Raw genomic sequence first — 27,820 nt, forward strand, 5'->3', positions numbered from 1 at the left:
GTAACTTTCACCAAAAATGCTGTGTATTTTTTGGAGTACTATTACTTGCTTATAAATACGTTCAAATTGCGAAATCTGACAAAGATTCTTTGTTACTATGTCTTGTCAGTTTTAATTCCCTTTGCCTGTTGTTACGGCCAAAATAATCATATCAATGGCTCATACGAAAAGGAAATACAAACAAAAAAGAAGAACATCCTCCAAGGCATCACAGGAGATTGTTTTACTTTGATTCCCATACAGGTTATTTGTGTTTGAATTTTCTTTGTTTGTCATCCAGCCTCTACAAAACAAAGACTTGGCGGTGGGAAGAAGAGAGAGAGCAAAAGCTGAAAAAAGAGGGAAAAGGATTGTGCTCATGGTGTAACGGCCGGGGCCCTTGTCGGTACCCACCGAAGAGTTGTGCTGCTGATTTTCACAGCACTTTGCACTGGCCTTTCCCTGCTCTTACTAGCGTTAACTCTCCTTGTACTAAAGGAAAAACAAACCTGAGTCAGAGCAGGGTTAGGCTAGGCAGTATTTTAAGGCAGACTGCTTTTGTAAATGCCACTCCAAAGCAGAATAAAACCTATCTGGAAGAGAAAGTGATTCTCCCCCACCAAGTTCTTCCATTTATTTTTTCCACTGAGATAATGTAATACATAGCTATGTATTATTCCATCTAATTCTATTGCTTATGCTGATCGCTAAAGATTAGCTACAATGTTACTTTTCATACAACATAGAGGCAGTAATTAACTTAAAAGACAAGGTAACTTCTCATTTCACTATTCTTACATCTCTCACCTCTAACAAAAATGTTATTACTGAAAAATTAAGTCACACTACAGATACTACTGGAATACCATAATTACTTAAATTAGAAATCATTCTGAATTGAACTGTTGCGTGATTACTTTCCATGGTGTGAATGATTTTCCTGGAGAAAATTAGCGTCACTTTGGTCTAGCCGTTGTTCGCCTGCTGAAGAGATGGGCGCGCGCTCCTTCCGCCACCTCTTTTCCAGGGATGCCTGGAGAAACCCTGCACGGTGCGGGTCTCCTCGGGGGCAACTTGCTGCAAGCACGTAGCGGGGAAAAAATAATACCATAATAAATGGCTTAGAGCACCGCACACCCGGTGACACCTGCTCCTGACGCTCCTGTCATTGACTCCGCTGCGAGTCTGCATGCTAGGAGCTAAGTTCCCTGCATTAAGCAAGTATAGTAATGAGATTATAAAGAGTAAAATATATGCATCGCCGCAGTGGCTTCTCTCCGTTCTTTTCCCATATGTCATTTAATAAAGCTTGCACTGCTAATAACGGAATTAAACTAGCTGGTGTCGCCCAACGCGTGGCTCCGGCACACGCCGCTGGGGGCGGCCGGGCGCCCGCCCCGGCCCAACGGCCCAACGGCCCAACGGCCGCCGCCGTCCACGCAGCCAGCCCGGGGCGCTCGGCCGCCTCGGCGCCATCTTGCCCGCTCCCGCCTCCCGTGCGGCCGGGCTCGGGGCAGGGCCCGCCGCCCTCCGCTGGGGGTCGCCACACGGCGGCCCAGGCGCTGCCTCTGCCCTTCCCGTGACGCAGAGCCCCGCGGAGCAGCTGGCCGAGCTCCTGCGGCGGCTCCGTTGCTGGATCCCGGCCGGAAGGGGCCGGCAGGCGGCGGGGCAGTGCGCGGCCGAAGCGCCGCCGCCGCCTCCGCTTGAGGCGGGAAGGGGCAGCTGAGACATAGCTCGCTCCCTCATAGCGCTGGGAGTCAAGGACATGACAGTCAAAAAACGTTTCTTATACCGTCCCATCCCAACGTTAGAACAAGAAGGAGGGAGCGACCCTTCCAGTATTTCACATCTTGCTCGGGGGGCGGGAAGGGGGCGCAGCGCCGTTGCGGCTCCCCTGTTGGGGCACGGCCGTGCCTTGGCCGCGGGGCTGCCCGCCCGGCGCTGCGGCGGGCCCGCGGCCTGCTCCAGGCCACGGGGTGTTCGGGATTTTTATAAGTCACTTTTGTTTCGCTTGTTTTGTCTCAGCTTCAGAAGAAATTGTTAGTTGTGGCTGAATTTGAGGGACCAGTGGTTGTTCAGCCTCTTGTTCACCAGTTTGCTTTCAGGAGCATCCCCTTCACTAACTGTAGGGTTTTGGCTGGTTTCATTCTTTTTACCTTGTTTGCACTAGGGAGTTGGGTATTTAGGGATATTTAACGTGAGTAAGTTTTTATATGGTTTTGCCTGCTTGAGCTTTGCTTATTCGGTAGTACGTTGCCACAGGCGTTTATGTATTGGTTCATATATAAAACCTTACCAGTCGGATAAATCAGTTTCAAATGGTACCTATTTCTGGCAGATTTTATGCTGCTTTGGAGAAGAGCTTTATATGCAGTTGTACATAACATGGAAGAACTTTGTGGAGGAGGATGCAAACCATTCTTGTTAGTACCTGCTCTTCTTCAGTTTAGGTCTCTCCCCTTCCATCTACCAAGGCGAAATTTCTTTCTCCGAAAGACATGTGCACTGTGTTTTATGTTATGATTCTGTTTTTAAATGTAACCAGCTTAAAAGTAATTCTATGCGTTTCATCTAAAGTTGCTGGTATCATAGAAAAAAAAGGGAAGTATCAGTCATAGTTTTTAAAACTGCTGCAGAGCCAAAGGGTTAGTTTTTATTGTGTGGTTTTTGTTTTTTTAGAAAGGCAGATTAATTTTCAGACTCTCCCAGCAAACAAAAACTGTAGTTCTCAATGAATGTTGAGCATTTCTGAGAATATGGCTGTCTGTGACATGACTAATGGGAGCAGGATAATAATAGGAACCCTTGTTTTTGCTCTCCTGACCCTTGAATATTACATTTATTTTTTATTTTTTATTTTTAATTAAAATTATCTAGAAAAGGATTGAGAATGACGATGCTTGTTGATGACATTCCAAGGAGGTTCCCTGAAAGCAGGGAGGCTCTTAAAGAAACCTGCAACTGATTAAATTAGGGTATTAACATGTTAGAATATGAAAATCAACACAAAAAGCCATATGGTTATCCATATGAAAGCAAATGAAAAGAATTTCTTGTGATATTTTGGGACGGTAGAATGATGACTTTTTAGATGATATTGACAAGGATTTTCAGTTATATATTTTATTAATTGTGTGATTGTGCAAACTGTAGTAAGCTGATGATTGCTTTAATTTTCTCTCTTCTCACCTATGCGGAAAGTTTGATAATCCTCGTTGTGCTGTGGTGGTGTTGGGTTGCTGCCATAGGCTTGTGGTTTTACGTTTTCAAAGTTGTTGGGTGGTTACTGTGAAGGTGGAGAGGTTCATAAATAAGAAAAGTGTTTATGATTGTGGTGGTAGCTGTATCTGGAACCAGAGAAGCATCAGGATGCAGGCTTTGGCTGGCAACTTTTGTCTCTTCTAATTCTTTTTCCTTTCTACTTCATAGGCAGTAGAGACAAGAAGAAAAACCCCTTCTAGTAATGCTGACTTGCGTTTTGTATGATAGTGAAGTGAAAGAAATAGCTTTCTAAGATTCAAAAAAGGATTAAACATGATTACGAATTCTGAAGAGGAAAGGTTTGGGGAGACATTCACCAAGACCAATATTTCTGACAATATATTTCATAGATTTAAAAACAGCAAAGCAGCTTAAGTCTTAATGAATCTTAGATCAAGAAAAAGATAGAGTGCGTGGGAGGATCTGCAGAAATTCAGAGAGACTGGTACGTCCTTGTCTTGAAACATGTTTTAAAATCCTGCATGAAGTTGTTGCGCTGCCAACAGCTAAGGATTGGAGAACGTATGACTACTCTCCTAAAAATATAGGACTGAAATATAGTTTGAAACCAACCACTTAATGTCTTTGCCTTCAATGTTGTTTCATGAATTTGCATTTTCTTTCTTGCCTTTTCTTGTTTCTCTTATTAGATGTTATTAATGTTTCTCTTATTCTCTTATTCTCTTATTATTCTCTTCTTTTTAGCTTTTTCTTTTGCTTCTTTGCATTAATTCCTTCATGATTTATGCACTATTTTTTTTTAATTGGTATATTTTCCTGTTCCATTTGTTCTTCTGTTTTGATGTTACCCATCTACTCTGTATGTTTTGTCCTTATTTTTTCCAATCTCATTTCTCACTCATTTCTCTATTGTCTACATTGCCATCTTTTCTTTTCTGTATGATCAAAGAAGAGTTTATTGATTTCTGTTCTGCTCTGTTCTTCTAAATGACAAGTTGAAATGTAGTTTTGAAGTTAGTATGTTAGATGACCAAATATAAGCAAAATTCAAAACTTTTGTTGCATAGGATTAGTTAGGTATAACAATGGAACAACTTCCTGAAGAACTCATGTTAAGACTGTAATGTGAGAAGAAGGTTTATTATATATAATTAAATAAAATTAGATCCAGCTTCATAAGCAAACATAAACTGCATCCTGCATGGTAGACTTACGGAGCCAGGTCTCTAGTCCTGCCTTTGTTGTCCAAGAGTAACCACAGGGGACTGAGGAAATCATATTCCATATATATAGCATACGTTCCACAGATGTACTATGGATTAGTATATACCTCTATGCTATTTCTTACCCTTCTCATGGGGGTGTTATTGAACATAATAATAAATAATTGAAATTATTTGAACAAACATCCCAAGGAATAATCAATGGGTGACTCTTAATATGGAATATTGAATGGGGTTCAGCAGAGTCCAGCTCTGTTCAGTGTTTTCTGTAATCACTCAGATGACGTTATTGGCAGTACGATTATTAAAGTAGCAGGTGATGTGAATCTGGAAGGGATTGCTGCTGGAATTTAGATAAATGAGAATTCATTGTGGTCCTGGCAAACTTGAGAATATTATCTTTACAAATGTTATGAAGTTAAATAATGAAATGTATAAGGTGCTGCACTTTGGCAGAAGGCATCCACTGTATAAGTGGAAGATTGGGGTAGATAAAGTTCTGCAGAACAGGATCTGGTTTTTTTGTAGCTGTTGAGTTGAAGATGAAGCTGCCATGGGAAGAAACCAACCCTATCGTACTAGGAGGTATAGTTAGTATTATAACTAGCAAGACACATGAAATAATCTTTCCACTTAATATTTGCTCGGTCTCAGCTTTACCAGCTGCAATACCCTGTCCAGTGTGATGCCTTGCACTTCAAGCAAGCTGTCAGCCACTTGGGTGGAAGGGGAGTCAGGAGAAAAAAATCATAAGGGGTCTAGAAAACATGAACTCCACAGAGATTGAAAGTACTGGAAGTAGAGGACTGAGGGAGACCAGGACTGCAGTTCTCAAGTACACAAAATGCTCCTGCAAAAGGAAATTCTATAATTTCCTGGAATTATAGAAATAATAAAAAATAGAAATAATGTAATAAATTTCAGCAAGTCTTCAAATTAGTTCGAATTTTTTTTCTAATGGTAAGGATAGTGAAGGTCTGGTTTAGTTTTCTGCAGGAGACTGTAATTGAAGGTCTGAAAGAAAAGGTTTGACACCCTTCTGCCAGAAGTTACATGTGAGGTGTTAATCATCCCTTGGGAGGGAAACTGGATTATAAGACTTTTCAAGGTCCTTTTCAACCCTGTACTTCTTAGAATTACAAGAATTAGAAATATTCATGTCAGCTTCAGAAGAAATACTTGCTTGCAAATATTCCTACAGAAGCTAAAAACTGCTTTTGCAACCTTCCCCAGCCTGATGAAAGGGTCTGCCATTTCATGGAAGGTTATTTGTCCACTCTAGAGACAGATGTTTTCTTCCACTGCTTTTACCATTACTTCAGCATCTTTTCTGCTTTTCAGATTCAGTGCTGTTGAAAGCAACATTTTGTAACATTCAATTACTGGAAATGCTATTCTCAGTAGAGCACCAGTAAAGTGATTTAAAGACAATAACATTAGTACTAATTAAATATTTCAGTAATTTGTACATATTTTAAAGATCAGGGTAATGAAGAAGTGTGGAAGAAGGGAAGAAAAGGGAAGAGGAGAGACATATATACTAACGTGTAGAAACAGGACAGAAACAGCTGAACAGCAGCAGAGAATACTTGCGAATCATGAGAGTGAAATGGAAAGGGATAAGAGAGCAGGTATCTAGGAGTGAAGGTCAGAATGAGATAACGCAAAAGGTAGTGGGATACGGAAAAAGAGCAGGTCCACATTTTGCCTGTAGTTTTTTTTCTATTTTTTCCTTCCATTTCTTTTCAGAGCACACCTACTATTGACATTTAAAAAAGAATACAGTGTTCTGAGTGTTCCTTCATCTCTTCTGTCTGTAAATATTTTGGCTTATTTTGAGGAAATGCCAAGCTCTAAAACTTTGCTAATTCTACAGTGGGAAGGAGCTACAAGAATGGATGAAGAACAGCAAGAGTGTGTCATGTTGTGCTGATTTTTTTTTAGCTTGTAGATTTGCTACAGATACAAAAAAATTTAGTTCTCTGAATCCACTTACAGTTTTTAGTGGAGACTGCTTAAATGGGTCAGCTTTAAGTGCAGTAACTAAAGGAAAACATATGATTCCTATTTTAAATGCTTTGGAGCACATTGCCCAATCTTTGCCAAGTAAATATAAAGTAAGTTGGGTTTCATAATACCTATAATTTGTTGATTTATTCCAAATTGTATGGAGTCACCTACAGCTTTTTGATTGTAAGTTGTCTAGGTGAGATGTGGAGGTTTTATCTGTAATAAAATTTGGGGGATCTGCACTGTCAGCATAGCCTAAACTGTTGATGTGCTGTGTAGAAAGGGATTATTTTAATCCAGTGGCCGAAGTAGTGCTCCGCAGCCTCAGCATACTGTTGTCAGTAGAACAAGCACGGTATTTTTGTAGCGAGAGCACCTCTGGCCTGCTCCCAGTCCCTCTTCAGGGTTGGACCACGGTGTGTCTGTGCTCTACAAAGCACCGTGTCATAGGATACACAGTGTAGGGAATGCACTTCTACAAGCTCTCTCAAAAAACGCTCCTTCATGTGGACTGTCTTCTTCGGGAATGAAGGAAGAGTCAAAGTTTGCTTCTCAAATTGCACAAATAAAAGGAACATCAAATCCTAAAGGTATGGTGTCATAGCCTAGAATAACCAGTCAACAGTAATTTCTCTTTTAACAAAGAGAACGGTTGTTCTCTAATTCAGGTGCTACTTGGAGCAACTGTGTGACAACTTTATTTCAAGGGAGAATTAAATCCGAGACCATTTATATAGGATTTTTTGTTTGGCCTATAATCTGCCTAGAAATTAACAGGCAAACAATACAAAATGTGCTTATGAAAAGAAATACTGTTTAATAAACAGAATAATAGACTCTTCTGTTGAAACAGACTTTGCTTTTGATGTGGGCAGCAAGTGTTCAAACTCCAAAGTAAGATGATGACAAATAGTTTCAGAACTACTAGACAACAAAGCTGGTTACTGAAAAGAGCAGTGCATTCACCTAGTAAGTTCTGAAATGTAGATTATATTGAAGTAGCTAATGAAATATCTGCAAAACCTAAAGCAGAAGGAGCAGAGCTTATCATTGCTATGACATATCTGAAGTGAATTAATGACTGAGACTTGCACAGAATACCCATGGAGTAGATCGATACTGTATGGCCCTGACCATGATTATTGAATCAAAAGCATGAACATGGATTGTCAAAAATAAGTATAGGAAACTTTGGTTCACACTTTCAGTATAACCTTCAAAGAACTGATATTCTGAGAAATTTGGAAGATTCTTTTATAAAATCAGTGGTCAGTGAGTATACTCAAAACCCACAGGTATGTATGGTTTTCTTAATTATCTATTTAAAAAATAAACAGCTAACAAGAATTATTTTCAAATTTATTTAAAAAAATCTGTTTTCAATGGCCACATCTATAATATTGGACTGTGCAGTATTTCCATATTCCTGGACACAGAGTTCTACTACGGCTGCAACCTTGACTCTGTATGTATGAATTTGGGGTGTGGGGAAGCAAGAGTACTCTCTGTTTTCTAGTCTGTATTATTCTCAGTGCAATCAACTCTGTTTCATATACATTGTAACGAGGGATTTTCCTGTTTTTATGAAAACAGTCTGCATTTATTTTTCGACAGGAATTTGTGACTTAGCTTCACCTTACATGTTTAAATGAGGTCCATATTTCTTCCTGATCTAACTCCACTGACTTCAGTAGAAGACCTCACCTACCTTCAGACTTAGTTTTAATCCCACTTATGAAAATGGCATTTAGAAATTTTGTATTTTATCCAGGTTGAACTTAAAATATTGCTATATCTGCAGCATATGGGAAAGCTCATGGTAAGAAACAGTACCCTGGACATCCTTCTGCCTGTTACCAACTGCATTCTTGAGAGAATCTCTTCAGACCTATGAAAATGAATGTTGCCTATGCAGTTTTAAAGACGGTGTATAAATTAAGTCATTCTTGACATAGCTACTAAAACATTCCTTTTTATGGATGCTGGGACTTTCTAATTGAAAGATCACTGTCCATTAATTAAGAATGTCCTGTATTATTATAGGTATTTGTTAGTGATACTGCTGTAGCACTACAATCCCTAGAGCTTTATATTTAAATTCCTTATGTAGTTATCATAGTTGAGTTGCATAGTACCTTCCTGCTGTGTATAAAATATTTCTGACTAAATATGAAATTCAAATAAGCTATTTCCTGATATGCAACACTGATACCACTGATACCTGTCAATCACCAGTAGATTTCTGCAATCTTTGCAGTTTATAGCAGTCTTTGCCATACTGTAGTAGTGCATCTGCTCTATTCTCTACTCCTGAGGGGACTCTGGAGATCACAGGACAATTTAATTAGGTTGTCTGAATCCACAAAAGACACTAAAAACTAGTACACGTTAGAGTAAAACTTTGAGACTGTTAAAGGTTAAGTTGACTGAAGTTGCCTGCAATCCCTGAGCACTTAACTTTCTCCGAGGAAGTTTCTATTGCTGACAACAGGTATCAGCAATAAGTGGAGATTAATTTGTTCTGGATATCATGTAACAGAATAGCTAAGAAAATTGCTGAGGAAGTGCAAGTGGCTGATTATGGCTCCAAAAGGGGATTTAAGCAGCAGGCTGCAACCTGTTAATTCAATATACATGGTTATGGGGCCCTTGCCATATATACTCAGATTCTGGCTAAATTCTTCTCAGTCGTCTTCGGGGACTTAATACAATCTTTTGAATCCTTTTACCTTTCCCTTTGCAAAGGCAACACATAAAACACGTGAAAGACATAAAAACATGGAAAAGTCTGACTTTTCTCAACTCACAAGTAAAATCCCACATATCCTTAGCTTTTGAGAAGTGGTTTCCTGCATGGGAACATGCTCCCATATTTCAGTCTCCTGCAGAGAGTAATCTGCAGTCCAGTCAAGCCTTCTGTCTAAGGACGAGGATGGATAGAACTGTATCCATTACTCTGCAAAACCGTCTCTGTTTTAATATCTTAGAGCAGGTCTCAGTCCTGCTGTCCACTGTCATTGATATCTGCAATTTATTTGTATATGATGTAGTAAGAGGAAATGCTAGACTGGATTCCCTCTGCTTTGTCAAACTCAGGAGATGTATTTTGTAGCTTTGCTGGTACTGTTAGCTTCTCGTAAGCGTAGATACAGAACGGAAGCTGGGTGGAATCAGAACGCTGGTATTAACCAAGGCCAAAACAAATTGTTTTGTACATGTATTCAGATTTATGGGATTGAAGTGATAATACACCTTTTTCATATCCTTCTTTTTCTACTTAAAATTATAAAACTGTTTATAAAACATCTGTTTTTGAAACCAATTTCGAGCATTAAGGAAATGTCTGTTGCAAATAAGGATATTGTGAATTTTATTTTTACCTATTTTTAGAAATTCTTTGCTCAATTGATACAGAATTAGATGGCTGAATAACTACTCTAAGAGCAGAAAGTAACCTGGCAAATCTGAGAGCCAATGCAATGTTAGAAGGTGCTCATGCTGATGTTGCATTACTTAAGTGTTCGCTTAAAACATGTTGTTAAAATAGTCAAACATTTTGTATTATTAATATTTAAAATTAGAAATATGTCTTAATTTTTAAAGTTTGAAGTAGTCCTTCCAAGACATCTGAGCAAGAACAAATCAAGAAGTCTGGGATTTGTAACACAAAAGAAATCCAAGCATTCCAGTGAAGTTCAGAGAAAAAAAAGCCTCTGAAGGAATTAGAAACAGCAAAAATTTCTAAAAGTGAGTGTTAATACTTGATATAGCAAGAAATATACCGAAAATATCAGCATGTTACATGTGAACTAAACATCTAAGATGTACTGTCTTATAAACCTAACTGCTTCCGGTTATGTTTGAAGTACATACTTGTGTATATATGGACACACATAGTCTTAGAAAATTTTTGTTTATTCATACTTATAGTTTATATTGTTACAGTGATTCCTGTTAACACATTACTTAAAAGGTCTACTTTTCCTTACTCTATCTCTTGTTCTCTTGTGTTTTTTTTATTTTTATTTTTTGGTCTTTTAAAATATATGGTATCCAAAGCAGGAATCAAGCATATTGTGTTTATAGAGTGAATATGGTTAAGAGTGAAGAATGATACACTTAATACAGCAGTATTTTAATGAGATAAAATGGCCTGGGTGAAACCCTGGTCATAGTCTCAGAGGCAACATATTTTTGCAGTTATTTCCACTCCCTAACCAAATAAGAAGCAATTTGAGAGGACGTTTTTCTTCCCACATATAAAGTCTTCATCTTACTAAATCTGCAGAGCAATTGGTTTTGCCAAATGTGTTTTACATCAAAATGCTGTAAAACTATTTTAAAAACGAAAATGTCTACAAATCTTCATATACAGTCAGTTTTGTTGGGGTTGCTCTCTCTGTTTTCCTGTTATTTTCCTAGCTAATAATTGCTCTTCTTAGACTGAACTCTTACTGTTTATTTTAAACAATATTTTACCTGGTGCCCAAATAGCTTTAGTTTTAAATTGGCTATATTCTTACTTTATGATGGAAGGGATTAAGATTGAGATTTGGCTTTTCCATCCACCCATGTATATGAAACTTTAAAAAACTATAGCAGTCATTAAATCAGCATGCTTGCTTAATTTTCTAAGGATTATTCACCACGCAAAATTAAGTATATGTATAAGTCTTTGCAGCATTGACTGCAGTATTGCAGGTATTTGGACAATTGTTTCCACACATCCTGTCTTATTTATGCACCTAACCTCAAATATTAAATCTTTAGAACAAGGAAATGTATTATATAACCAAATGTTTATGGAAAAAAAAAAACCATCACATACCTTTATTTTCTGTTATGACTTTATTGGTACCTTTTGTTCAAATCGAGTACCTGCAGCAGGGGATTTTACTGTGCATGATCTTTTGACTTTCCTATTGTAGATCCACCGCTAGTAGTCAGAATTACAGGAAGACAACTGCTGGAAGCTCTCGAGTTTGCGAACAGCCAGCTCCTGACGGAAGCTCTGTAGCCTGATCGTTCAATCTGTTCTATTTGTGTATGACAAAATTAATTGTCCCAGAAAGTTAAATTTTTTGATGGTTTCAATTAATGCTGATAATGGTGTCACAAACCTTGTGTCATACTTGTACAAAGTATGATGCAAAGACACATTTCTAATATTATTACTGTATTATACTATTTTAAAAATGGGTAGAATCATATCACATACAGTGCATGTTTGGTTTACAAAATAAATGGGATATTTATCTGGGAAATATTTTTTATTTTGAAAAAAAAACCTTCAAAAGAACGACGTTTTCTTATTGTGGGCTGCTGAGTTAGCTCGATTCTCCAAATGACAGACTCATTAATGATTTAGTTAGTACTGAAATGACATGTTGTGATTTAACATGCAGCCTGGATTTTCCATGAGACCATTAAATAACACCTGCAAACGAGCACAACTATGTCATAATAACTAGATACCTTTATTTTTTTTAGTGTCTTAACATTCACGATTAGTTCTGGACCATGTTCTGGGCTGCTGGCAAGAAGCCTAACTGCTGCCTCAAATACCGTTATATTTTAGGGTATTTGGTGAAAGTACGATCTTACGAATCTTATTTTACTGTGTTGAGCAATGTCTTGCTTGTTCTGAGTGGGCTTTTACTGCATTGTTCCAAATGGTTCATTAATTTGTTTTATTCCTTTTGCTGTTCAGCATTTGTCTTCTTAACTTCCATATTTTCTCAAGTAGCAGGAATAGAATTTGGATTTGATCCAGATGCAGAACCAGGGCACAGAATTCTAAGTAAAGGACAATATCTAAAGGAAAAAAAGTCTACCTACTTTACATTAAGAATTAGTTGGCTAATAGGTGTTCTGATATATTTAAATAGAGTTTTGGAGAAAACTTCATGCTTATGAAGCATTATTTCCATAAAACGCAATCTAATGGTGATTGCTAAATTATGAGAGTACACTGGATTTTGATTCAATTCTTTTACCTTTTCTCCCCTATCAGTTTTCAAATGTGTTCATTTCCTGAAATTCCTGTCTTTCTTTAGTCTAATGAATATTCCTGCCATCCTGCAGAAGATTAGAAAACACAGATACCAAATTTGTTTTTTAAACCATCTTAGTCTTCTCGTAAAGTTCATGTATGCAAATACTATTTTTGCATGTTCACATTAAGAACAGCTATTTGTAGCCACGATCCCTCAGTTCTATTTGTATGCAAAATGTACATGTTCAATTTGGAAGTTATTTAAGAAGGTGGCTCCAAGCAATTTCAACTTATTTTTCCAGCTAATAAAATATTTGTAATAAAACAAAAATTGATAGTATTATTACTAATTCTTTTGCAACCTTACAGTTGAAAGTAATTTTGAAATAGGCATTGTGTGTACATTCATGTATGAACATATTCATTAGGTAAATATTATTACTATGATTTTTCAGAGAAAGGATTCAGGGATGCAGCATTACAGAAGTATTCCTAGATGTTTGATACAGAAACTACACAGACACTTTCTGCAGCTGTTATTAATCATTTTGAATCTGTCAGAATGAGCTTAATTACCATATTGAAATCTGCATCACTAACAGGTAATTTAAAATATGAGGTTCCAATCAGCTCCCGTCATTATGATGGCTTTTGGAATTTGGTTAATACAAATAGGACATTTTCTCCTGACTCTTTTCCTGTCTTGTGCAGTATTTAAGAGGTAAGTGCTATATTTTTTTAGAGGAATAATTGCTTAGTATTATGGTTAGAACTGTCCTTTATGAGAATGGGACTGTTTTTCTTGGAGACCTGTCTTCTGTGGTCATCTTTCGGTCATCCAGATTATTATAAGTTTGAATAATGCAAATAAAGCTAAAACACAAAATATACAGAAATTAGTTTATGGGAACTCTACCAGACTGTAATCCAGAAAAGAAAAAGAAAAATCTGTGACAGCTTCTGAGTACCTGCCCCTGCAATCCATGCAGCCACTGCTGTATGAATATGGTCATACTTCTTCCAGATGCAAGCTGGATTACAGATTATTAAGAGTTGGTTGTATTTGGGAGATAAGTCCTGCAGGCATGTAGAGATAGATTTCTGAAGAGATAGAAAAAGGAGGAAGTACAAAACAGTCTTAAAGAGTTCAGACTGTGGTTTGAAATTCTAGTGGCCTCGTACATGTTAAGAAAGTGAATTTAACCTGTGGAGGCTTTGGATTTAGCATGTAAGGCTTTTTAGGGACAGAAGCCTTTCTGATAAAATCCCTTTTTCACCCTCGCAAACAATCTGTGATAAAATTGTTCTGGGGGGGATGAAGGTCTACTGATACTTCCTGGCACTGTCACCATCTATCTCCTTTTCTTTCTTTGCCTCATATAAGTATCAAAACTAATGTTTGGAGAGAGTACAGCATGATTCTGTCACTTTTGCTCCTCTAGGCACCAGTTGCAGAAGTTGTGTTGTATTAGTTTTTCCATGGTTACAAATATTAGAATTAATTTAAAATGAGTCAGGAAAATGACAACTACATAACGCTCTATCTCTTTTCATTGTAAGGGTTGAGAACTAAAATACCAATCGTAGGGTGTTAGGTCACCCAGATCTCACTGATTTCAATGAGTAGGTCAGAAAAGGACAGTGACACCTTTAAAGGCAGCTAAGACTACGTCGCTATTAGAAGATGCCCTATTTAGCTATCATGTACTTGAGATTAAAGTGGAATATGTGGATTTTAACACTTAAGTTACTTGCGCAGGTCTGAAAAATCCCACCTAAGATTTTATTCTTTAGTCATGACTATGGCCCTTCAATTTTTGTCAGGTTCTCCCAGTGATACTTGAACACAACTGTTTCTTTCAGAACACTGTTTACTTGTTAGAAGGGAGGAATGCTGATCTAAATAACTCTAACTTAAAGATCTTCTCTGTAAGACACTTTTGCCATCTATTCATGAACCCTACAGGCTGAAATATATTCTCATTTTCATAGCAGTAAACTCACCCCTCTGCCGCAAGTTTGAAATGCGGAAGAAAAAGCTAAAAGCTGGTATTTACTTACTGACTATCTGAACCTGCCTGTAAAGTCCTTTTAATAATCCAGAAAGCAATTTTCCTTTAGTCAAGGACGTGTGAAACACTGAAGAGGTAAGGCATTACCCTTTGTCATCTATATTTTTGCACTGTCCTAAAATGAACAGTTTATGGCACATTCTGATGCTTGCTATCTCACATCTTGTTCAATTTTCCCTGTACCCAAAACAATGTGAATAAAATACTGTATTTTATTTGTATCATATACCTCACTTTGGAAACTTTGCAATGACCGCTCGTTCAGCATCTTTATTGCTTCATAGACAGCAAATTCAGAACATCTTTTTTGAAACCAAAGCTTTGTAGCTTTGGACTAAGCTACAGAGAAATCACTTTTTAGTAGATGCAGTGTCAAATATATTTAAATCCCTTCCAGAAAAGGAAGTCTACCTGACATTCTGGGCTAAGCAGCTGTTAACATGTATTTTTTTTAATCCTAAGAATCATGTGAAAAGTAAAGATAGTTAAAACCATTTTCATAGATCTAAATTATATGAGCCAGATAACAGGTCATATGCTCCTATGATTTGTGCTAAAAAGTTAAAGAAAGAGTGTTTAAAAACATTAGCGTTAGCTAAAACCTTCTATTCGTAATTTAGCCAGAGTAATTTATAACCCTGTGTCCCAAAAGGTTTCAGGAATTCTGCCAGGAGTAGATAGATATGAAGGAAATCAGCCCAAAGCCACAGAACAAAGCCTAGAAACACTGTGTTTCGCCATGTAGAGCTTGAGATAATGCAATAATCTATGTAATTTCTGCTGAAAGTAGACGTTTCAAAGTTTAGTGAGAAAAATAAGTTCCTCATTTTCCTTCTAAGTCTTTTCTTTCACTTTCCTCCCTGAGGCCCACTGGCTGTACTTTATCTCCTTACAGTCATGTGAATTGCTTTATTCCCATTTTTCCTTACTTTGAAAGGCCAATGAAAAAATCCAGCCCTCTGGGCCTACGACCTAGCACAAACATCTCCTGATGGGTAATAAAACTGGCCTAACTGATGCCTTCATTATTTTTCCTTATTGATCCTGTTGCAGTAGGCGTGTTGGGTGCAAGGAAGAGGCACCCTATTCACAGTCTGTTCAAAGCCAATACAGCCCCCATTACGTTAAGTAATGGAGCGCTGGAATGGGCTCCCTGATATGTCAATACAGTTCAGACCAAGTTATTCTCCCCACTTTGGCTCCCTTGTTATTACGACATCATATTTAACCTCTTTTTCCTCACGTGACTGATTCAAAATAAATTATTCTTTTTTCATGATGCTTTTTCTTTCCTCTTCTTGTCATATTATTTAATTTTTACACTTACTTTCTTCTGTCAGAATAATAGATTATGGTATTCATTTTGTACAACATACGGACTACTTTTAGTTTGTGAATCAGCAGGAATTTTTAATCCTTGAAAAGCTCCTGAGTACTTTATGTTCATGTGCATCCTGTGTGTTAGATTTAGTGTATATGTAGTTCTCTGCAGTACTCACAGATATCAACTGCACAGTGTATATATATATATATATATATGTATACAAATATATATAGGAGATGTATGACCACTGTTAAGACCTTCTTCCAGCCTGGGAATTTGGGGGCCTATGTCTTAAGACAGCACTGTGGATAATAGGAACGTGAGAAATCTCTCAAGCATGAAGCAGTAGCTGTGCTAAATTTTAGCCTCAGCTCATGTGGGTGAGATTGAAAAAAAGGATTTGGTAATGAAGACTAGTTCATCCTACAAAAACTTCTCAAACACCCAGTTATTCCACATTCATAGTCTCTGTAAGCTGGAGACCTGCTTCTGCATTTCACGGTACAGTCTGTAAATGCTATTTCTTGGATTCTGACATAGTTTCAAGAAGTTGAAGACTGGTGCCTCACTCCAACTACAGTGTGGAGTTCTAGGTATGCAAAAGACAAAATTATAGGAAACTATGCAGTTTGAATTATCTATCAGAATTCTAGATTATAATTAAAAAACAATGCTTTAAAGTGTTTATTAACTATACCATAGTCATGCCACAATCAGATCAACTTTTAAATTGTTTAAATGACTAGTAGTTAATATATTTTTATTCTACTGTTTTATAATATATATATTATTTTATTTTAGCATTTTTTGAATGTGCTGCGAGCCTTTGAAGAAAGCACAGATAAGAGAACATCAGTAATTGCAGTGCCTGCTATAGAAGGAAGGATTCGTCATGCTTCCCAGAAAATGAGAGAACACTTGTGACAATGGCCAGAGAGGAGGGTTCGCACTTGTTCGCCATGGTTCCCAGCAAAGACTGCGACAATTCTGACTCTGAGTGAATGCGATGAACAATGTCAAGGCCAAAACAGTATCTAAAAACTGCACAGCCTTTAACATGGTAATATCAAACACGAGTTTCTTAATAAGAGTTCAGCAAAATTCTGTTAGTGTTATTTTGCTTTTTCTTTCTATTGTCGTTAAAAAGTTTCACTGATATAAACATTTACTTAAAATCAGTGCTGAACATTTTTTAAAAAATTCATCAAATATCTCTGACAAGGTAAATATATTTTCTTGTTCTTTAAAAAGTAACTTGAGAGACAAAATGTTCATATATTTCGTAATTAACTTCTGTTGGTGGCTTTGTTAAACTAATCTTTTTCATATGCTTGCTGATTTGTATACAGTAATGATTCCAATTAATTTTGAAGACCACTATGCGAAAGAGAAGCATCCCAAGAGTTTTAATCAGGGATTTTACTTTGATATGCTAAGGTTTTAAAGCATTTGTACTTTAATTCCACATTCTCCCTATGTAACAACAGTTCTCTGGCCACTAAACTGTTACGTAGAATAATCTTATCATGATCAGTGATAAATATATTTATAATTTATGTATAATAGATACCGCTATTTTAAGGGGAGTTAGGTTCCTACGGTAGAGGATATGGGCGTCCTTCATTCTGTGTTACAATCACTTCCTGGGAACAGAGGAGAAATACTTGGGAGAGTTGCAGCCGCTGAAATTCCACTTTTCTCTAACAGTCACCTAGAGCTTGTTGTTCTGGCAGAGCATGGCCCGCTTGCAGTGCCATCTGACCATGCTCCCTGCCATCTGTGAGTTCCCAATGCCAAGCGTTGTTGCGCACAGCCAGCCATGCTGGCTTTAGTCCACATAAGGATTCCTGTACTAAAAGGGGAGCAGATCGCAGCAATTTCAGGTGCAGAATGATGCAGTGGTACAGAAAAAGGGCTAGTGAGAGACCAGATTTGTCCCTAAAAGCAGGTAAAAACAAGAGGAAAGAAATAGTTTTTTTGAGCTTAATGAGAGTTTTACTTATCTAAGAATACTATTTCAGTTTTTAACCTAGTATTTCTAAACCCTGCATTCTGAACGTGATGGTTTAATTCCATTATCTACTTTCATTAATTCCTTATAAAACTGGAATTCGACGTTTCAGATTAAGTGATTTATAATTTAGATGGACATGTCAGTAATCCAGTTAAGGTGTAACAGCACAACCAAGGTATAAGGAATATGAAACAGCAAGTGAGCTAAAGAGAGACAAATGTTAATCCATTAAAAAAAAAAATCAAGTGAAATAGGCTAGAGGCCAACAGGAGTCCCTCCCATATCTTTGCTTTAAAATGTTTGAATTTGAGGGCCTCTATGTGATAAACATGATCTTAAGTAATAAGGTAGAAGTGTGAAAAAGGGTGGGAATGGAAATGGGCTATAGGTTTTATTTGGAATCGGTTCACTAAGTGTGTAAAATGAAATGTTAATTAAAATAATCCACCATGAAAATTTACAGAAAAATATTCTTACAAAATAATATGGGAACAGATGAATACTGTACTTGTGTATTATCTAACACCCATTAAAGGAAAGCCTTAAGTAAGAGTTGCATTGAATTTATCTTTCAGCTGTGAGCGAGTCTGAAGGAAGTTTTGGACTATCTGATTTTTACCTCTGCATCATTGTAAGCCAGTAACAAGGTAAAGCAGGCTTTTCTAGAGAAATTTCAAAACTATTTCATTTCTGTTCATCTCTGGAGTGTCTACTGCTTCACAACAAGAACGTAAGTAAGTACTGCAGCAGAGGCTTATACCACAGCAGAACGGTTAGGAGAAGTTAGACATCATGATATAGTGCGGGTAGAACTGCTCTGAGGACTCTGAGCTTATCTTCTGCTACTATTGCTGAAAGCCATCTGTTTTATTCAACTTATTTGTGGCTGTTGTGGCAGCAATTGCTGCTTTTCATTAGACTGAGATTCGTGTTGGCAAGTTTAGGAAACCAAGGCCAGATTCAGCAAAACGCTTCAGCTTCTGCGTAGCTGTAAGCGTAGATACGCTTACATACGCTTGTACGCGTATGTAATACGCTTTGTATTTGCTAATTTCACTGGGACTGGTGGACAGCTTTAACATTCATTGCTGAATCAGAACTTCATCCTTACCTGTTTGGAAGATGCTTTTATAGAACTTGACATTTTACTAATCTAGTCCTTGAGTTTAAGTGCACTGTAATTCCTGTTATTGTATGGAGGCTGGAATCACTGCTTTACCCGGTCAAGAAAAAAAATATAAAGGAATCACACTTGCTATTGTATTTGAAGATTTTTTTAAAAAACTGTAATTCCATTCATTATGTTTGAAATAAATTTATTCACATGCTTTTGAAATCTATCCTTTATACAATGTATAAAGAGTGAGTTGTTTCAAGAAAGGTTAAAAAATGTTGTTTGTATTTGCTCTGTATTACAATTTGCACTGTTTTTCTAAAATAATGCTGTATTATTCTTACAGTGTTTTTCAAAGAGACAGCTCAACAGTCTTTACAAGCATCCTTTTTTACAGATAGAAATACTAGTGCAAAAAAGAGTTGCATGACTTGCTACATCACACAGCAGATCACTGGCGATGCTGACAGTGGTGGCTTCCTGACTCTTAGGTTTGTACAGTTACTACTTGATTACTTTATGTGTACTTGATAAAAAGCTCAGACATGCAATAAAACTCATCTTTCTAGTGAGCAAAGAACCAACGTTTGATAAATCATACTGTAATTTATATTGCGTTGCCTGAAGCAACTTGGTGTGTGCACTATTTAAGGGCTTGGACATTTTATTTTCCTACTGAGGATACTTGGCTAAGCAATGTGGAGGAATGCTGCCAACAGCAATCTTCCAGAAATCTCCTCCTTACCAGTGGATCATACACAAAATCCTGAAGCACTTTTTAATATTAAACTTCCCATAAAGCAGTACATCCTAAACCAGCTTTTTTTTAAATTGAGTCAGTAAAGAATATAGTTAATAACTGCACAAACCATGCATGTGTAATTGGCTGTCCAGTGATTTAAATGATAATTTGATAATATTTTAGTTACTGTTGCCAAAATATTTTTTTAAACTGTTGGATTAACAGTTTAATACTTGAATTTAGATACCATCTTGTGCTTGTAACAGTGCCTGTCACTTGAGGAGCTCTAAGTGCTTTGTACACTTACCCCACAAGGCGAAACGGAAGCTCTGAAGGCTTAGAACTTGTATTTAGAGATTCAAAACAGTGGAAGTTTGAACCCCTTGAATATGGGCATGGAATAAATCTGCCAGTATAGCTTGGCAACTTAATGGCATTATAATTTTTTTTTGGTAGTTTAGAATCTAAATCACTGTCCAGATGACAAAAATGAGTTTGGGAGTCTTGTTTTAATTGCTAGTTGTGTATAATACAAAACTACCAGACCATTTGTAGGTGGTGGAATTGTTCATAAAAAATGCACTACATGGGTAGTGTAAGAGAGTTTTCACAAGAAAAGCCTGTGCTCTTTAATAAAGACAACTAATCATTAATTTCTATGTCTGTTAAATTCACAACTCCAAAAAAGATAAAAAGTGAGGTCCACTTCTCTAAGATAGGGCTTAAAAATCATCTGTAACATTAGTTCCTTGCAAACATGCCCGGCTTGATAAGATATAAAAGAAAATTAACACATTCTTCCTTGCATAAGGTCTGATTCAAATTATTGTAGAACCAGTTTAACTTCTGGCAGCTGAAAGGCATACATTAGCTAGCTAGAGCCATCTGCAAGGCAAACACAGTCTTACCTCATGTGTTTCTAATTAGAACGTTTTGTCTTTCAGGCACTATCAGATGCCATGCTATGACTGGTAATGAATTCTGAAATCAAGTACATCCCAAAGGATTTAAAATCTTCATGGATTAAGGAGAGCCTTTTGTGAGTTTCAGTTATTTTCACACTTTCACTGTAAGTCTAAACAATATTTCTTGGATAGTAACTTAATTATATGAAGAGCTGATATCCCCAAGAGAGGGATGTTTTAGGCACACTGGGATTACATAGGATTTTTTTAAAGTATTATTTTTCACTTGTTCATTGAATAGGACAGTCATGTAGATTTTTATGTCAATATCCAACATCATTTATTCTGGGGAGCTAATACAGCGTGGCTACATGCAGATTTCCCTTCTGCTCAATTTGAATGCCATTCCCTAGCTGAGAAATAGTGGAGTACAGTACAATATTAGCATTTTAATACTCATTTTTTTATGACAGAGTAAAACTGATTTTATGTAATTAATTTTTAATGCTTGTATGAATATTAAATGGCTTAACATGATCTTTTTATTGGTGGCATTTACTTTTTATGCTTCACCTCTTGTTTGAGGATAAAAGATTACATGTGTGATATATTTAAGTGATTGCCTTATTACATTTTAATGCCTTATTGGAACCATAGAAATATTTCAGCTGAAGAAAATGTTTGATGGAAAATAAAATAAATTATTATTAATTTAAAAGACATCTTGCAAAAAGTCATAATATAATTACTGCAGTTTTCTCATCCTAAAACCAAACTGCAAACCTAAATAAGCCAGCACTAACATATCATATAGTGATGTGTATCATCACTTGCATAACGTCAATCATGAGAAGCAGGAGGAACAGTTTTATTCCACTAGTGTTGGGATATGGAAGTCATGAGGTTGAAGGAGTCTTTCCAAATTCTGTACAGGAACAGTGAGTGATGGTAGCACTGTTGATGGCTCTAGAGGAATATCTGGGTAGGATATGCTGTGGTACTGATTTTAGAATATTTTTTTATCTCCAAAAACTATTTGGTTAAGTACATGAAGGATACTGACTGCTGCTGCAATATTAAAGGAACTGCTAATAGATAAATTTGAAATTTCAAACAATCCTACCTGTTTCTTTTTTGAGTAGTAACATTTTTCAAATATCATAAACAAGCCTGAAGGAAGGACCACGCTTTTCCCCGGAGATGGGTGTGTGAAGACCTTAGGCCCCTGAGAGCCCTCAGGAAAGCACGTAGGCCAAGCCGGGACCTCGAGGGCTTTTTTGCCTCTGCGGGTAAAACCACCAAATAGGTTCACAAGCTGCTCCTGTTATCGTTCTCATTTCATACCAGCCTTGATTGAAGCTGAGGGAATATTCAGTTGTTTTCTTGACAACAGTCAGTAAAATAGCTTTGTTAACGCTGACCCACCTTTTCCTTAGCCAGGCTGAATGGAATCCAGTATCTGCTCCTGCCACCCAGTACGGCTGGCCAGTCCCTTCCCTGCCGGGATGGCTCTCCTGTCCTTGCTTACCTGCAGCTTTGCACACCTCTGTGGTTCCTTCACTTCTGCTGCCTTGCAAGCAGCAGCAGAGCTCCGGCTCCTGGAAACCTCTTTAGGGAACTTCCACACAGGGGCTCACAAGTCGCTTTGAAAAGATCTTTAGGGTTTGTCTGGATATATGTTTGCCTTCTGTTTACATTTGCTTTTGTGGGTAGGTACATTGGCTGTGAAGGAGTCCATTATGTTTCATAACAACAGTTCCCTGTGCAGCTATCATTCAGGATTATTTTTTTCTTAAGTGTGGGAGAGAAGCAAGAGGAGTGGACCTTTGGCAGGTAGAATAGCTACAGATATACCCACTACTAGGCATGAAACTCATACACTTCCAAATGTGCACAAAGTCCCTTTCCCTGTCAGAGGCAAACCTCTCAGTCTCTTCCTGGATTTGTGCTGCATTCAGCATTTTTTCTGTCTGGACTCTCATTTTATCTGTCTGGACTAACAGCATCAGCACCGAGTACTCTCCGAGTACGCAGAATACATTAAGGACTACACCTTGCCCCAAGATGATTTACAACAAAAGCTGACTGTTCCCTGGAAACTACTGAAACAAAAAAAAAGATTGTCAATATGAAAAGAGGTAACCATAGTAATAAAAAAATCCAGCAAATCCCAGCTGCACCCCAAACAACAGAATAACAAACATGAAGTTGATTGATTGAAAAAAATACTAAAATTTAATTCCACCAAGAAAAATCTACTGAAATGGCTGCAAAATATTACAAACAACCCGATTTTTATTGGAAACATTTTAGTACCACTGTAGATAAGAAAGACAAGATTGCAGAGCAGGATCAACTTCTTAACCAGAGAACTGCTTACAAAGGACCTACTCTTGCTTCCACAGATATCAACAGCATTTCACTGGCAGAATTCAATGAAAACCAAGTTTGAACCTTCAAATTGTTACTGTATTTTTGCAAAAGTATTTATTTGGAAAGAGCAATAAAGGGGGAAAAAAAAATCTCTCTACACTTTCTATTTTTTTTTATTAAGGAGGATTTCGCTCCTTAAAAAAAAGGTTGCAACAGTCTTATTTATGTGCCTTTGCATTTTTTTTTAAACTAATTGCCCCCTGGAATTAATAACAACCAATATACAGTAGAACAGTGTAGCCCAAGAAACAGTTTACTGTTTACGCGTCAGAGAAAGATACAGCTATACAGTTAGAAATGCCATACAAAATTGTTATTCTGACTAATTTAGCCATCCTCAGCTATCAATTTTTGCTGTAAATGTACAAAAGGGGCCAATATTACATTGGATTTTTGACTCTCCTTGTTGTCTTTTTCAGAATAAATCCATGGTAACATGCTAGTAAAAATGATTTAAGTAATTTTATTTGCACACAATTGGTGATATCTATATTATGTTTTATGGTTTCAATATATTTTGGAATATTAATTTAAAGATATTGCTTTATCAGATATCCTAGATTAAACTACTTAAAATTATTATTGGACTTTCAGACTATCAGTATGTCAGTTAAGTTAAAGTAATTTTTTATGCTATATCTTATTTTAATATTTTGTGAGATTGAAAGGTATAAGCAATTTGGATGAACAGGTCAGTCAGTCCTTTTCTTTGCTAAGATAGGAACAGTTAGCTATTAAGATGAAAGAGACAAAAACATGTAGCTAGAATATCAGTCCTGGCATAGATGAGAAAAATGTTTAAATTTTGATAATTTTTGAACATACAGACCCTACACATGTGGATGTAGCAAAACATGAACCTATGACAATAAACTAGCTTTTACAAGTTTAAATATAAAGAAGAAATTTGCCATAAGCTTTATTACAACCTTAAACTTAGAAAATATTATGCCTAATGCCATCCCATACGGCATTGGCTCTGTTACAACTGGATATACTGTAATTACATACTATACTATGATGGTGAATTAAAATTATTATGTTTCCTTAAGTTTGTGTACATTAAATAAATGATGGTGAAAGGATTTTATTTCAATTAGTGTAGCTAGACTGGTAAATTCTAATTCTGCACATATATTCTCAAAGAGATAAAGCAATTATTTTTTCCAGCCTATAATGAAAACTAAATATTAGTAGCTGATTTACTGCTGTTTTTCAGATTAAGTGAAAGTTTCTGGTCCTATCACTTCTTCATAGCCTATAAGAGACTGAGCACGCTGGCCTTGCTTCAACAAAGAAGCATAAGCACCTGCTTAATGTTAAGCACACTGATAAAACTTCTGATTCACGTCATTCCATCACATTTGGCAGATGGCAGCTTCCATAACACATTTCTCCTTGTTCTCTGCTTGAACAGGGGAGTACACCACCTACTGAAAAACCACAGGTCTCCCACACAAATCCCGATACCAGAGGAACATGCATATATGCACATGCTTTTCTAAGATCAAACTGCAGTGTGCTTGGTAGAATCATGCCCCTTCCTTGTACCTTCCTGAAAAGTAAGCCTTTTAACTACGTTGTACCATTCTTTGGCACTTGATTTCTGCAAGTTTCCGATATGCCTCCTGTAATTTAAAGAAGTTCTTTCACTTTAATTTGAAAAATATTATGTAAAGCAGCAAGTATGGACCAAATGCTGAATTGGCTGCAGGTTGGTACAGTAACCCTGCGATTTTGCATACATTAACTATAAAGTGCTTTAAAACCCTTTTACATGAAAGGTGCAAATAAATATTGTGTCCTCTTAATTGATTTCCTGGGAGACACATAGTACTGGTGAGCCCACAGCTAGGGGTATCCTCAAATTGTTACAGTAATTAAAAAGGTATGAATTCCATACAGCCATACATAGGCTGAATTAAAATTGAAGAACACTTCTTTTTCCTGTATTTACTGGGGTTAGCGTCTCATGGCATCACAGCCAGCAGGCCTGCTGCTTGCCCTCTAGCTCTGTGTCTTCCTAGATCCGTATGCAGTCATCTGGATAGGTAAAAAAGGTATAGTGCTACTTTGGAAATCTGTGCAAAAAGGGTTAATTGTGCAGAACTTGGGGTTGTTAGTTGATTCACTCTGATTGCCATTTGCTGAAAAGACGAACTGTTTTAGCAAACTGTCCGGTATCATTTCTCTTTTTGGTTAACAGGCTCAGAATATCTGGCAATGAATGCAGCACATCCCCACAGCAGAATGCTGGCAGGTCTAGCAACTGACAAAATTACCCAGAACTTGAATTATGCCATTGAAAGAGCTCTGATAAAGATCTATATAATGCATAGGGCAGCACTGCGGTACTTATAATCTACGGTCCCCAAGAGATCTGACTATAAATGAGAAACATCTTTGTTGGTGTTTTGTATATGAGGGATTGAAGCACCCATAAGTGAGATGACTTGCTTAAGGCTGCAAGGTCTGCCAGCAGTCAACCCCTAAAATGACCCTGTGGATCATGTTCTGTTGTAATGGACAGAAATCCCCTAAGAACAAACGGTACTGTATATTTCTATGGAGTAATTACTTTATACATTAGGGGTAAAATCCTGCTCCCATCTGAATCACAGCAAAACTCCCACTGAATTAAGTATGATCTGGATTTCAAATTATATTTGGAACCAAACTCAAGTACTTTGTCACATATAGCAGAACTATCAAGCAAACAGCCTTACAGCATGCTTGATGCAGTCTATTACAGTTCTTAATGATCAAAATGCAATGTCAAACATTTTGCCTTCTTTAGGTTGTTTCTATTCATATTATCATGGTTCACATAATTGCTGTTTTCTTTAGCTGTTAGTTTAATACAAACTAAAAAGGAAAAAAAAAGTAACAAAGAAAACAGAACACAATAAATCCTATTACCCAGTTGACAGAATAAATGTAGATTATCACCATGTCCATATCAAACCGCCATCCACGGCTATCATCCTCAAAGTCCATGTAGTCCATCCTGTGAGCGGCATGTGGGAAATGCCTCCTTGTTACAGTATCTGAACGTCTTTGAAAACCTGCTGGAAAACAGAACAGGAAATAAAGATCCTTATAAAAGCAACTGCACTGAGTACAAAATAAGTTAACTCCTCCCTCCCAATTATTTACAGAACAAATGGAAGCAGGCAGTCTTACACCTCACTGCTGGGTTTCCTCACTTTATCGAACAAGTAGCTCTCTGGGGATTTGACTATGAAAGATCTAAAACCAAACTTTTTCTTCCAAGTCTGGCAAATAATATTTTTGTTTGGATCTGGCACTCTCTACTATAGTAAGGTAATGCTATATGCTTATGTCATCCAGATCTATGAACATGTCTCCTTTGGTGCTGACTTCCACTGAATTTGATTCAGTGATCTGGAAGTAAAAGGTTTCATTACTGTAATTAATTTCTTGAGTCATTAATCTCTGGATTCCCTGAGCCTACTCATCTGAATTCTTCAGCAGTCTAGCCACATCCATATGCATGCACAAATACCTAATGAACACAACACTTCAAAAATAATTGAATTCCTATTGAATTAACTGAATTTTGTGTTTGAGTATTTTTCAAAACACTCTTCTGACCAAGACCTACTTGCTTTAATATTATTTGAACTTGTACTGACTGATGGTTAAGCATGCCTCTATACACGCACACTAGGTTAAAATTCATTTTCAAATTACTGTTTGTATGCTGATAATTCTCTAAATATAAATTGGGACATTGCAAACACAGGCTCTCAAGTAAATGTGAAAATCTAGTGTGAAAAACAAAACTCAAAATACTTAAAATAATACATCTAGATACATACTCTTCTACTTTTAAACTCTTCTGTTGTGAAAGCATTTAGGATAACCCTTCTGGCAAGACAGAAGCAGAGAAGATGACTTCAACGAACAAACACAGGGACTGGCAGAGTGGGCCAGAGCAGCGGTCCATTCCATCCACCAGTTGCTTCTTAATAGCAAGTAGCAAATGATACAGAGAGGTGCAAAGAATCCTCTTTTGAACAGTTACACAATAATCTGATCTAGGGGAAAACTCATTTTAATCTCCAGAACAATAGGCTTGCTTTTGCACTAAAGCTAAGGATTGATGTGTACTGTTACTCTTGTTTTTTAAAAGGCTACTCTTGTGACTATATTCTTTTCATCTTTGTGACTCTGTAATCCTACTTTGAATCCTATAAAGCTCTTAGGCCTCAAAGATCTCCCGGGGAAGTCATGGCTACTTGTGCAGGAAAAGTGTTTCATCCATTTAAATGTCTTCTCTTCAAATGCCTTTGAATATTTTCTGAACTTTACTAGGGAGAAAAAAAAATCACTGGGTAACAGTGCCCCATCTACTCTGATTTGCAAGTTTCATTAGTTTGTACACAGTGTTGATTATTGCAACTTCTTCTCTGAGGAAAGATTTTTCCATGTCTAATCATTCTTGTGACCTGCCTCCAGCCCCCTATTTCTCTCTCTCTCATTTTGGAGAGGTGTGATCAAATCTAAGCAACTGATTTAAAGACCTTCCAGTATTTTATGGCCTCAGTATGACTCCAAGAATGGCTTCTTTGAATGTAGGACCCTGCCAAAAGGTCATTCCCACCCAGACTTCTCTGTATAGTAAGAGAAGTACTATATAGGCAGAGTACTGGAATAAAAGCTGCTCGTGAGGGGGTAAAGAAACCTCTGACGGACCAGCTGTGCTAGGCACTAGGTTATGGTATGGGGAAGAGGTGGGAGCTGCGCTGCAGAGGCGGACAACC

The 27,820-nt window shown here is 37.1% G+C and overlaps 1 protein-coding gene across 6 annotated transcripts in view; it reads right to left on the minus strand.

The window, feature by feature from the left end:
- Positions 1–22,812: 22,812 nt before the first annotated feature.
- The window catches only part of LOC138064628 (E3 ubiquitin-protein ligase RNF180-like), a 71,985-nt gene continuing 66,977 nt past the window's right edge, over positions 22,813–27,820 (minus strand). For 4 of the 6 annotated variants that reach the window (XM_068928067.1, XM_068928065.1, XM_068928068.1 and 1 more), the window contains one exon: positions 22,813–26,101. In XM_068928067.1, coding sequence (XP_068784168.1) covers positions 25,899–26,101 — 203 coding nt within the window. In that variant the 3' untranslated portion in view covers positions 22,813–25,898. The remainder of the gene's footprint in view (positions 26,102–27,820) is intronic. The other 2 variants (XM_068928069.1, XM_068928070.1) reach the window with 1 other exon arrangement.

This window comes from Struthio camelus, chromosome Z (genome assembly GCF_040807025.1).
Source record: "Struthio camelus isolate bStrCam1 chromosome Z, bStrCam1.hap1, whole genome shotgun sequence".
NCBI classification, from domain to species: domain Eukaryota; kingdom Metazoa; phylum Chordata; class Aves; order Struthioniformes; family Struthionidae; genus Struthio; species Struthio camelus.